At 38.6% G+C, this 13,307-nt stretch overlaps 1 protein-coding gene across 1 annotated transcript; it reads right to left on the minus strand.

Moving 5' to 3' along the window:
- Positions 1–778: 778 nt before the first annotated feature.
- On the minus strand, positions 779–12,275 carry LOC149013581 (E3 ubiquitin-protein ligase XBAT33-like). The gene is made up of 10 exons (XM_089158355.1): positions 11,414–12,275; positions 11,246–11,305; positions 10,911–10,982; positions 10,609–10,793; positions 10,188–10,348; positions 10,047–10,105; positions 9,907–9,953; positions 9,653–9,796; positions 5,442–5,533; positions 779–2,029 (listed from the first exon to the last, which is right to left on the minus strand). The coding sequence occupies exons 1-10, from the start codon at positions 11,588–11,590 to the stop codon at positions 1,488–1,490; spliced, it is 1,539 nt and encodes a 512-aa protein (XP_089014481.1). The 5' UTR covers positions 11,591–12,275; the 3' UTR covers positions 779–1,487.
- Positions 12,276–13,307: the final 1,032 nt, after the last annotated feature.

A 13,307-nucleotide genomic window follows, 5' to 3' on the forward strand; every position in this document is an offset into this window, starting at 1 on the left:
CATAGTAGATCTTCTTGGCAAAAACCCAAAATGGTTATCTGTAATTGTGGTTAAATGTCTCAAAAACGGATTTCAATTACTCTCTCCCATACTTTCATAGTATGGTGTTCATCAGTTTAATGCCCCTATAATTATTATAACTTTGAATATCTCATTTATTTTTGTAAATTGAAACCACGATGCTTCTCCTCCATTCATTTGGCATTTTTCCTATGCTCATGTGTAACATGCTGATCTAAAAACTAAGATAAACTCCTCATTTTTTATCTTACTTAAAACCCAAAAGATTGCCAATAATGGGTTAGTAAAGCGGTTAAAGGTCCAACCTCCCACGGGGAGGTCTTGGGATTTGCACCCATTTGGCAGCATTAATATTCTCATTCCCAAAATGAGGGATGGTAGTAGATAGAAGCATCCATAGGTTTTGAGATTTTTTTAATTTATGAAACGGGATTTCACCTCTTGTGTGGGCGTATGTATCCTCCTAATCTTAACTTCAAAGAAAAAAAGGGAGAAGGTAGACTAAAAGGCAGCAATAAGAACCACAGATGGGAGGAGTAGGATTCCCACCTTCAGGGGCAATGTTATTTTATGCGGTGTGCATCCTCTATGGCGGACAGCCCTGGCCCCAAGAGGACAACCCAGTACATGGGGATGCTTGAGGCCAACAGGATCATCTGTGGCCATCGAACACCCTAATGCGCCACAAAACGACTCAGAGTTTCACGTTGTGTTCCCTTGTATTTAACTACAGGACTGTACATGTAGCCCTTCAGTTCATTTTCCCAGAAGCTTGTAAATGTAGTAATTTATATGTTTTCAAATCTTCTAGCTATTCTCTATCAAAACATCAATCCTTCGAAATACTTCTCGACATAAAAAAAAAAAAAGTTTTTAGTTTCTACCTTTTCACCTTAAAACTTTTCAAGTAAATTTCCTGGTAAAATTTTAGCCAAAACAACACAACATGCCTGATCTGGGATCCTCGGTACTAGTCTAAACCTGCACTCCATTAAGCTTTTCACTCAGTGAGTGCAATTCCCATGTCAGGACAAAGACTACCTTGCTAAGCCTCCATGACTTGAAAACAACGTAGAGCTGACCTGCTGGAAGGGAGGAAAGAAAAATATGAAGGAAAATGAAATGAAATGAAATGTATCATTGCTATAATCAGAAAGGAACCCAAATCTTTGATTCTTTGTTCCCAATTTCATTTCGTCCAGATACATGTCTGACGTTCTCAATACACAGAAATCCCAAATCCATCATCAAAGATCTTTGTAAGACTTCCAGCTCAATGTCCGATCGGATTCTTTACATGATAAGTGACAATGTTGCTATTTAAATGGCGTTGACCGTGGTTGGATGAGTGTATTCCAAAATGACCATCCACCGTGACTGCAGATCAAGACCAAAACCATGCACCTGTGCACCTGTTTCCTAACAAGACTGCAGTTTTCTACAAATAAAGTTCTCCAATATACAAATCAAGCGTTAATTTCTGCATTGCACTGATTTTCCCTGTGACAGCTTCTTCTGCTCCAGAAAATACTTGAACAACTAGCTTTCACGAGTCTAGTTCCTTCCATTTTAACCTCTTCCACTGATGTGCCTTGTGTATCACCAAAAGATTCCTCTGTTGTGTCTCCTTCCTCGGGTTCCACAGGTGGACACGGACGATCGTCGCATGCGCATAAAGGAATTGCAACAGATGGGAATGGGCTGCAGGAGACAGGGCATAGAAGATCTGATGAGATTGAGGCAACACGATTCTTGCGGATCTCAGGCCTCCAGACAGATTTAGGCATGTCTGGATCACATCGGTGTAGCATGCATGGGTTACAGAGGCCAAGAGACAGATTTACTTCGAGCTCCTTTGTGGGGGACTCAGGCAATTTGGTAAAAGATATTATGCCATGTCTACACAGCGGACATGGAATCGATCCTGGTGGACCAACCATTTCGGAGGGGATGTTGCTGGTTGAGCAGAGATAAAGCGCACACCTAACACAGAGCTCATGTCCACAACCTGAAAAAAAAAAAATCAAAATGCCCAAAGAAAAAGATTAAAATCATAACAGTATTACATCCTGTTCAGTCAACATTTCTGTCATTTCAGAACCGGAAATTCATTGAAATATTTCAGATGTACTCAGAATATAAAGAACTAGAAAACAAGAGTGATTCAGTACAGCCTAGCGCCAACCTGAATCTGTTTGGGAACCCAGACCTAGATAAATCCAGTCCAGCTAAATTGTGGGTTTATTAATAGGATACTTAATTATTTTAGGTTTATTTATTGAGTTTATCTTGTGGTTTTATTTTAGAATCCCAACTGAGTTTTAATAAAGGATTAGGGTTAAAAGTTCCTTAATTCTTCTTTAAGTGCTCATGCAATATCATTTATTGGATATGGAGTAGAAAGATGAACTAAGCTAAAGCTTTGTGTGTGCACACGCCCTTCTTCCCCCTCTTCTTCTCATAAGATCTCTTCTCCCTCTTCCACTGCAACTTTTCTCAGGTTTCCGCTTTTTCTCCACCCCCCGCCCCACTTCTTTTTTGTCTTTCCCTTTTTCTTCTCTATCCTGTACCCCATTAAGGACTCAGCAGGGAAATCAGGAAAGGTCAGGTAAACTTTGCCAACATTAGCTAAATCACCCAAAAAAACAAAAAAAATAAATAAATAAGATCCCAAGGAGAGCGAGATCTTCAAACATTTTTGCTTGCAAATTATCATCTGAAGATGAGCAAATATGTGAGCTCCCAGCATCATTCTATTTTAACCATCATCTTTAGGCTTTAGCTACTTTTATGTTTTCTTTTTTTGCTGAAAAAATCTGAAGGAAACCCAGGACATTTTCACTCTCCACGATCTCCAATTTCTTTTTATTCGTGCTGCACCAAGAGCTTAAGCTGTCAAATACATGCATCTATGCTTCTTCAGAAATATTTAGAGCTCCTACATATGAGAGGACCTTCACCTTTGTGAGACTTTTATGTATAACAGCGGTGGTCATTTCATACACAGATTCTTAATAGATGGACCCATTGAGGCCGGTGTTCTGTGACTAACGCTAAAAAGACCACCAAGATTCAGAGCAAGCGCCACTGCATTTCATACCCTTCACTCCTTTTAGTGTACTATTACACAAACCATGACGAAAACAAGACCCATGCTTTCCAAGACTGCATTCATCAATTTATATATGAAAGAAAGGAACATACAAATTGGAGGGTTTGGAGCATATAGATTGAGGGAGCAGTATAACATTAGCCAACTTAATTCAGGATCCACCAGGACTATCAGGCTGGTCCAGTTAATATTACAAATCTAGCAGATTATCCCTTTATGAAGCAGCAAATATCAGCAAGATCAAATCTAGTCCCAAGCTTTGAACACTAAATCATTGGCGTGGAGAGCTCAAAGTAAAATTTTGAGCTGGAGAAAAGAAGGTCCATCCAAGTCAACAAAATGAAGGTAGTGAAATGAATTGGAGGGTTTAGGCTGATAATATGCTATGAACAAGGCAATGTCATGGAAATAGCTTTTAAACTTATGAGAAAGAAGCTGTGCTGAGAAGATTTGAAGCATTGGATTTGCCATGATAATTAGACCAAAGAGGAACCATAACTCCTTAAAAATTGTTTAGAGAAACCAGCATTTGATGAGGTTTCCAAGGAGGTGAATGGTGTGAAAGGGGAGTGAAATTTGGGTGACAAACTGACTTGTCCATTACAGAACCAGCTATCCACCAAACTTTTCACATGAGGGGATCACATAATCATTTGTTTCCTCTTCCCAAGAGACATGAGAAGGAAATGAAACAAGTCGCTGTCTTCAAGTATGGGAGGAGAGTTTCATCTAACGTGCCCTAAAAGCCAAGGGCTAAGGAGGTTTTTTTTCAGAGAAATCTTTTGAGAACTCAGATAATGACTCAAATTGTTATAAATATTTTCATATCATAAATGACTATATCATCTGGAGATCAGTGTTGCATCTGGAAATGGCTTTTAAACTTATGAGAAAGAAGCTGTGCTGAGAAGATTTGAAGCATTGGATTTGCCATGATAATTAGACCAAAGAGGAACCATGACTCCTTAAAATTGTTTAGAGAAACCAGCATTTGATGAGGTTTCCAAGGAGGTGAATGGTGTGAAAGGGGAGTGAAATTTGGGTGACAAACTGACTTGTCCATTACAGAACCAGCTATCCACCAAACTTTTCACATGAGGGATCACATAATCATTTGTTTCCTCTTCCCAAGAGACTTGAGAAGGAAATGAAACAAGTCGCTGTCTTCAAGTATGGGAGGAGAGTTTCATCTAAGGTGCCCTAAAAGCCAAGGGCTAAGGAGGTTTTTTTTTCTTCCAGAGAAATCTTTTGAGAACTCAGATAATGACTCAAATTATTACAAATATTTTCATATCATAAACGACTATATCATCTGGAGATCAGTGTTGCATCCTATGGGAGTGTCTGTGCAATTCCCCCCCCCTGGGGGGGGGGGGTGATGTGATCAGGCAAATCCAGCAATCAAGGGGAACAGCGGAGACCATTTTAAAAAACACTGAGATATGCGCCTGCTGCTCATAATTCTGGATTTGATTTTAATTTGAGAGACTTCGTTGATCTGTGAAGATACACTCTTGAAGAATTTCAGAGGTAACCTATCCCTACCCCATAACTCATAACAGACCAAATCAGATTTTCAACTCACTCCCTTGCCAAATAGTGGAGGATGTTGTGTTGAAATAGAAACCATAATAGGGAGAAACCTAGACAATCTTTGCAGTCATATTCTATTTAGTCATGTTAAACCACCATGAGCTCAGGGAAATCTTCTATATACAAGTTTGGTTAGACAATCTCAGCTGCTAAGAATTCAAAATTAACCTTGTTACAGAATTCCATTACAAAGAGATGATGAAATCTAAACAGTACCCCACACCCTCAACCTTGATCCACTCCCTCCTGCTTTTAAGGTCAATCTTTGGAATGGTTACTTACTAGAAGAGGGGGGGGGGGGCTAGACAAGCCACAGCGGGAGGAACAAGGGCGTGGTGTGAAAGTTGTGGAACCGAAATTAGTCAGAAAGGAGTGAACGACACCTGACAGGTAAAACCTAAAGAGAAAGGCTTATGACTGAACACCAACCGGAACGAATCCCAACCGAGCAGTTGGTCCCGAGTAGTTTAGTTCAGTTCAATCTGTTTCCCTAGAATTACCAGTAAAATATAATGGTGATGTATTACTATCCAATAGACAATTAGACATTGCTTATAAATGTTGAGTTAGTTTTACTAGCTGGTGTAGTGTCACTTTAGGAACATGGCTATAACTAAAATAGCACCATTACTGTGGCAAAAAAGGGCAACCCCTGAGAAAATGAAATAACTCAAGGATATGTCACAACAAATGCAAAGGAAAGAAAGAGATTGACCTTCAGCAGCTACGCTGCATGCTCGCTCCAGGCAAACAGCACAAGTATCATTGTCATCAGATGTTATGACAGAAGATTGCAATCCACATTCTCTGCAGAGAAGCATCATAAGCTATAAAACTGTCTTTTAGATGCTCAAAAATGTACAAAGTTCCTTCATCTTTGCTTCTAAAACAACAAGGATCTTGGTAAATAGGCTACCAGTATCCAATATCTTCAAAGAGTAAATAAATATTGTGTTAAAATAAATAGCTGTAGAACCCTAACAATTTAATGAACAACTTTTAATAGACAAGATTCTTGTGAAGTACAGGATGCAAGACAAACAATTTTATTTATTTATTAATTTTTTTTTTTTTTTTTTCGGGGGGGGGGGGGAGGGTAAGTGATTTCGTATTAGAAAAGGAGAAGATATAGAACAGGCAATCTCCTAGAACCCAGAAAGAAGAAGGAGATTCACAATAGGGCATTCCATTTTAACCATGGTCCCAAAAAAAGGAAGTTATGCACCAGCCAGGAAACAAACCCAGGTATGTACTGTGGCAGGAAAGACAAAAAAAAAATATATATATTACTGGCACATTATAACATAACTGTTATAATTAAATTGCCACCAACTAATTATGAGGTTATACATCAGCTGGAAATTTAGCACTCATGCTTTAATGCAATAGATCTATCATGCAAAATGTTCCAAGTATTAACTGATTCCTCATCCAAACAACAGCACTGCAGATAACACCATAAAACTACAACCATTTAATCCATGGGCAGTCACTGACAATGCTAACCAAGAAACCCTCATAAATTTTATAATGTTAGACGCATGGTTTGACATCTCAGCAAGATCGTGATTGAGGTCTCATTTTTATGAGAAGCAGGAGGTCTCAGAGTTCTCACAACTTGCTCGAGGTCTCACGAGATCTCAAGTTCTTGCCACAATATCTCAATTGGACCGAGATGTGGTCCAACCACACTCTTTTAAGACCCTTATCTCGAAGGAGAGAGGTCATTTCTCGACCTCTCTCACCACTCTCTCACGCCAGATCTCGCCAAATCTAACCAAAACTCTCAACTTTTTCCAAATTTCTTGCGGATTTCAGCTAGATCTTCAATTGCAACTACTCTTAGCACATCTACATCACAAGGAAGATCAATCAAGCCCATTTTTAGTAGATCTTCAACCAAGGTGACATTTTCCCCCAACAATAGCTATTCATGGGCCCAAGCCAAAATTGCAAAGGAAATTCTGAGGCCCAAAGTAATATAAGGCCATTACATGCCTAGGGGCGTTGCCTCCTACAACCCCCATTAGGGCGACCCTCCGTGTGCGTTGGGGGGAAGATCGTCGACAATATAATGTAAAGCATTAGTCATACCCAACACTTCTATTATGAACTTATCAATTATATGGAACTTATGATGGTTGAATTATTGTATTCTAGAGAGTCAAGAATATGATGTTCTATTGTACTCATATAGATGGAATTCTAGTACTATTTAAGTTATTTGATGTATCTCATCACTTGCTTTTCATTTATATGTCCTAATGGTTATATATTTCATGTTTTATAACTATGCATATTCATTTCTGCAGCATTTTGATTTTAAACTTAGGGTCGAGTTAGAACTCATACTTAGGATTGTTTATTCACAAATCTAAGGCCACCAATGTGCTTAGAATGCCTAAATAGGCTAAATACCAACTCTAAGCCCAACCTGACTCTTAAAACCCCCAAGATGGGCCATCAAATTCACTGGAGTTGGCTGGGGAAAAATACCACATCTTGAGCGAGATCTCTCCTTTTTGGCATGGCAAGATGGGTGTCAAGTTGTTGAACCATGGTTGGACGTTACAACTGCTGAATTATAGGAAATCCTACCCTGAATACTTAAAGTTGTTTTTAGACAACTAAAATAATAAAATATTGAACTTACATTTCACTTTTCATAGCAGATTCTAAACACTTAGACCATATCAGTGATACTATAAAAGATAACTCAGAAAAACTGAGCAACAAGGGTGATTAGTTCTGTTACCAGATAAATCTTCAATATTTGTAAGATTTCAATCCTAAAAGTCTGAAATGTTGGGTGGAGGGACTCTCAAGTGTATAAGGGGGCCTATAGGCTCATAACATTAGTATTGGATTTATATTTTGGTCAAAGTACAATGCCTAACTCACCCAAAATAAAGGTCTAGTGCCCAAAGTAGACAAAAAAGGCTGTGATAAGCAGCTACCTCATGGTAAATGACTATATTAGCTTTATGACGGGTTCCACCAAAGAGTGAGATCTCAATCATATTATGGAGATCAAAGTATGACCTGATCAAAGCTTACATTTGTTTATAGAAGTTAATTTGCGGACCAGATGCAGAAGTTTTTATGGATGAATTATATCACAGGTAACATGCAGCAGTTAGCCTCATATAGTACAAAAATATATCCTCATGCGAGCACAACAATAATTAGAGTTGCAATAAGGCTAAGTATTAAAGCTAGAAATTGATTTTATGGGAGTCTTAATTTCTTTCAATAGAATTTTCCTTCTAGAGTATATATCTGGGCTAAATACATTATTTGTATGTAAAATCAGTCCCCATTAGTATAAGCTTGTGAGAAAATGTATCTCGTGAGGTACTAACTCAAACCAGAGTTTTTGTGTTTGTAACTGTTCAAAATTTCCTGAGGTTCCCATCACTTTTATGGAGATTGAAATACAAACTAGGGTTGGAAATAAATTTAAAAGGGCAGTAAAATTCGAAAACTTGCAGCACCCATGCCCCAGGGAAGACTTGGAACGGTGCAAGTGCCCCAACTCCAACAGCAATAATATTGGAATAATTGTCATGATTTAGTTTACAAGAATAACATGGCATACTAGAGTCAAAAGATGCAGAATGTATTAACACCTCTTTTCAAAGAAGAATAGAATTAGGAGCTCAGGACATGGTTTCCAGGGGTTGATGCCTTGCACATCTGTCACACATGGAGTTTTCCAGGTAATACTGCTACTTATAGCCAGTATCAGAGCAACTAGGATACATTGAGATTTTTCCTTGAGGAATAGAGTTTTTTTAAAGGTGGCAAGTTTATGGTGTCTCTAGTTACTTAGGGAGGATGTGTTCAAAATTCAGGAAAAAATCAGTAATGCAGCAAAGCTAAAAGTAAAAAGGAGAGTTGTAGGAGAAAGTATCAGACAAAGAAGTAGTGAGGTGATTACAGATTCTATAGCCCTGATTATGGGTCACTTTGGGCCCACCCAGTAATAAACAGCTCCACCATTGAAGGTAATGGAAAGTCAGTAATTCCTGGAACTGATTGGTAGGCAAGGATCCATGTAGCTGACCCCATTTAGTTGGGATAAGGCTTGTTGTTATTGTTGGAAAGCTGTAATTCCAGGAGTAGTTTAGTTAGGTGCAAAAGAGACAAAATGGAAATTGACTCCAACAGGGAGGACCAATCCAGTCATTAAGTATTTAACATATTAAGGTGAACCCCACTTGTGAGATAAAGGAATTTTAAGGAATCAAAGCAGAATGGGGGATAAAATAGAAGGACACCAGATATATAACGGCTTTTATGTAAATAGCTAAATACACATTAGTGTTTAAAAAAAGGGCCATACTCAAATCACAAGGCTCCCGCATTTAGCAGGGTCTGGAGAAGGTCAAATGTACGCAGTCTCACTTTTATTTCCAGGACTTGAATACCTGAACAAGCATCAGGCAAGTGGGAAGTCTAAGTCTTCCTTCAAGAACATAAATTGAAGAGCTGAATTCGAATCCTAATTGGGTTTATAACTCAAACAATTGGGTTACATGGACTTAATGGGCTGATTCAAACCTGGAACTATGAATTATCATTTGGATCAGAATGGAGTGGTTCTATAGGGGAAGGACAAAGAGTTTGGTCCTGACCAAAGCTTCAACCACCCAGAAACCAAAATTTGGTCTGAACTACCAAAACCAGGTTTCTTTCTCTTTCTTCTTCTTTTTTTTTTTTTTTTTTTGTTGTGAGGGGGGGGGGTTAAAACTTGAAATGTGATGTGCTGGTCAAAACTGATTAAAACTATGAAAACTAGTCAAAACTGCTCAAAATTATTTCTTCCATAACAAGATTGAAACAAACTTCCTTGTTTCTCTTTTATTTAGATAGAAAACCCAACAAAGACAGTTCTAGAATTAGATAGATACAGAATTAGAATACCTTGCTATATCAAGAACGCTCATAAGAGGCAGAGAAAGATAATTAGATGGAGGAAATGTAGGTACTGTCAACTGAGAATTGGGTGCCAAAAGTGGTTCAAGTAAATGACGACTCCATATCCTCGCCACATCCAATGGCAGCCACCTGATAGAAAACACAAAGTCTTGTTTGAATGGCGCATTTACAAGAACAAAAGAGGTCAGATGCAAAGCTTACAACTACCCACTAAAGGTATTTGGTCTAAGACATGTTACCCGTTGCAGTTCAATGTCAACCGGCTAGCACCTCTTGAAAGTAGGATCTGACAGAAGGGAAACGTGAGATAAATAATTGTTCCCCAATTCAGGACAGAAGATTGGTACAGAATAATACAAATGTAAAAATTAATTCTTACTTGACAGCATTTTAGGTTTCCTCCACAAGCAGCATAGTGCAAAGGAGTGCTTCCAGCTCCTATAAAGAATTCAATGCAATGAAATAATAGAAAAGCAAATCAACCAACGAAGGTGAAATTCAGCAAGAAACATCAAATTACCTATCAAATCCATTGATGTTCCATAGTGAAATGTCACAGCTGAGACATTTGCATTGATGTCAAGTAGGAGCTGTACACAATCCGAATGCCCATTCAGGGCAGCCATATGAAGAGCAGTTATACCACCGTCTGCAGCCTTATTGACAAACTTGGATAGCGCACTGCATTCAACATATATAGCAGGTTCTAAATGATATTGTAGGAGACGACGAGAGATCCAAGAAAGAAAATTAAATAAGATTCAATCAACAACAAACCAGAATAAAACAGGGCAAAATTTTTGTAGCAATGAGTATATCTCCAAAGGATACTCAAACAAGCTATCATGGCAGATGAAACAGACAAAAGGAAATGCAAGAAAGGTCATCCAGTCTTAAATAAAAGTTTTGCATCCGAAACAGATTGTGAACAAACCACATACGGTTGGTCGCATTTGGTCCTCAATTTCGAACCATCACCCTTGTCACCGTTGGCCTGAGCATTGATAACTTCATAGGGACTGCTAGGGATAAAATCTGCGACAAGGAGTCTTATGCATCTAACATGCCCATTTACAGCTGCAAAGTGCAGTGCTGTCCGCCCGCTGAGATAGTCTGCTCTGATAACCTGAACAATTAAATAGTTATGCTAATAACTTCTCAGGAGGGAAAAATGAAAATTTTCATAAGTGGATAGGCACGGACGGTCTAAGAATGCAAACGATTAAAACAAAATAAGACTCACATTGCTTCTGAACAGCAAAAGTGTTTGTACAACTTCCCAGTGCCCATACCGGCAAGCTTGCATTAAAGCCGTCTTCGAGATCCCCACCAAGAAGAACAACAAAACCACTCGGTGATTAGATCCAACAAACATGAATCGATTGCGTGCCCAATCGAACTATAATTTGGTAAACCCCCAACTCTAATTTAAACTATAATGTGATTAAGATAAGAATCAAATAGGGTTTGAATGATGAATCCGATCGTAAAAATATAATTTTTTGGCTAGAAAAAATCACAAATTAAATAAACCAAGACGTAACCATGAAAGTAGAAGAAGAAAGAATTAGAAGATACCTGGCCGCAGTAATTCCTAGAGTTGACATCGGCACCATTCTCAAGCAACAAGGCAACAATCTTGAGAAAGAGTAAAGCAAAACAACGAATGGATTGACAAGTGAGAAACATAAATGAACAGCAAAACAAGAGATCAGAACGGTAAAGAGATCAGAAGTTGATAATTACCTCGTTGTGGCCTTTAGCAGCAGCGAAGTGGAGAGGAGAGTTAAGGCCGCCAAAGGTAGAGTATTTGGCGAGGCCAGGATTGCACTCCAGCAACATCTTCGCTTCCACCAAGTCACCATCTCTCGCTGCCGACACCAATCTCTCCCCAGACGCCGAGCATCCAAACGAATTCCCCATTCTCTTCTTCCTCTACCTTCAATTCTCTTCCTTAATTCAATTTGATGAGTCCACACGCAGACAAAGCTAGCAAACTGAAAGCTCCGAAACAAACATCACTAACAGAAGGAAGAGAAAGAGAAGAACAGCAGAGGACGCGTGAGCTCTCTCTCTGTCACAGAGAATCCGACAGCGAAACGCAAAAAGAGGAGAAAAGAAATAAAGTGCAATGGAGATAGCTACAAAACACGCAACTAATTCCTCCTTTTGCGAAACAAGACATAGACAGAATTGGGGGCGAGGAGATCTGACGTGGCTAATAGTGAATTCCCTGTGGAAGGAACCATTCTGGGTTTGTTTCTGTCTGGTTGGTTGTTAATAAGTTCGTTATCGCCCACTTCTGAGTCGTTTCTTCTGTTCTTTTTCTGTAATCTTAGATTTCTGAGAAAAGAGAGAAAAGAAAAAGAAATGCAGGAAAGAAGCAAAGACAGAAAAACCTAATCCGAAACTTTGGAAGGCTTTGAAAAGGAACGAGATGGAAATTGAGAAGACGACGGACAGTTCAGCTTTTAATTTTGAATCTTTGTTCCATTGATCGGCTTGCTTGTCCCGTAGATTTTAAGTTCTTCATTCATATCAGATTTTCAGAACGTTCCTGGAATCCTTCATTTTCACGATTTTTCATGTCTATCCTTCTCTCACAACTTATTTTGTCGCGGCCCCCCGATTCGTCGGCACTTCACATTTGTTCATTTTACGGAATTACAAGATTACCCTCCTGTCTGACCGTTCTGCGTGTTTGGATCATAGAACTCTCTCTAATTTTTCCGTTACAGATGGTTGATTAGGTGAACAACAAGATTCCGTGTGTTTTTTTCTTGCCTTAGGCTCTGTTTGGCGACGGTGGGCCACCATTCCACATTTTCGCTTCGCTTTTGGCCGAACAAAGGGGGGCACCAACGCGCGCTTACCGACTCACGCTCCCTGCCTCCTTCCAAGAAAAATTTTCCTCGGTTTTTTTTTCCTGGGCAAAATCCTGACTTATCCACCTCAAATATTAATAAATAAATAACTTTTATTGGTTGTCTAGTCTTAGATCCAAACCTGGGTTAATAGTATATGTGATAGTATCATAATTTTTCACACTTAATACAATTATCAATATCTTAAAAAATTAAATAAAAATTAAATAAATTTTCTAAAACAAAAAGATTTGTTAACAACAACTTTCATCTCGCTCTTAGATATAGGAATTTTTTCAATTTGAAAGCATTTTTATAAAGAAGATGGTGATATAATATATATCATTAACGAGAGTTGATATATAATCCATGACTTCTTTACTAAAGAGATGCTGATCATTATCAATTGAATAATCCTACAATGGTTGGATATAAAATTTTTGTAATCTAGATTCCTTACACTCTTAACCAGCCTCTAAATATTACTTTTTTGGGTCAAGAATACTTCTTACCTTCAAGAGAAGAAAAGAACAATAAGGGAAGGGGGAAGTGAACAAAAAAGGGGAAGAGGATGAGTTCTAAACTTCTGATATTGTGACCGATTTTTCACACCGACCGTAGGCATTACATGGAAATCTAAAGTGATCATTTATAAGAATTGGCCAAGCTTCTTAAGATTCATAGTTGGTTTTGAATATCTAATGGCTTTGATCCTCCCCCCTTAGAAAATATCATGTCATGGTTAATCTTCTGCATGGCATCCCATCTCGAGTTTT

The sequence above is a fragment of the Hakea prostrata genome, chromosome 6 (assembly GCF_041222555.1).
Source record: "Hakea prostrata isolate BN-2017 chromosome 6, UWA_Hpros_2, whole genome shotgun sequence".
Lineage (NCBI taxonomy): Eukaryota > Viridiplantae > Streptophyta > Magnoliopsida > Proteales > Proteaceae > Hakea > Hakea prostrata.

Bases quoted from the DNA above. Each gene is read 5' to 3' on its own strand.
- LOC149013581 (XM_089158355.1), bottom strand. From the start codon at position 11,590: ATGGGGAATTCGTTTGGATGCTCGGCGTCTGGGGAGAGATTGGTGTCG. The intron at 10,983-11,245 runs GTATCTTCTAAT...GGGATCTCGAAG, and splicing joins CTAGGAATTACTGCGGCCAG to ACGGCTTTAATGCAAGCTTG. The intron at 10,794-10,910 runs GTGAGTCTTATT...TTAATTGTTCAG, and splicing joins TTTTGCTGTTCAGAAGCAAT to GTTATCAGAGCAGACTATCT.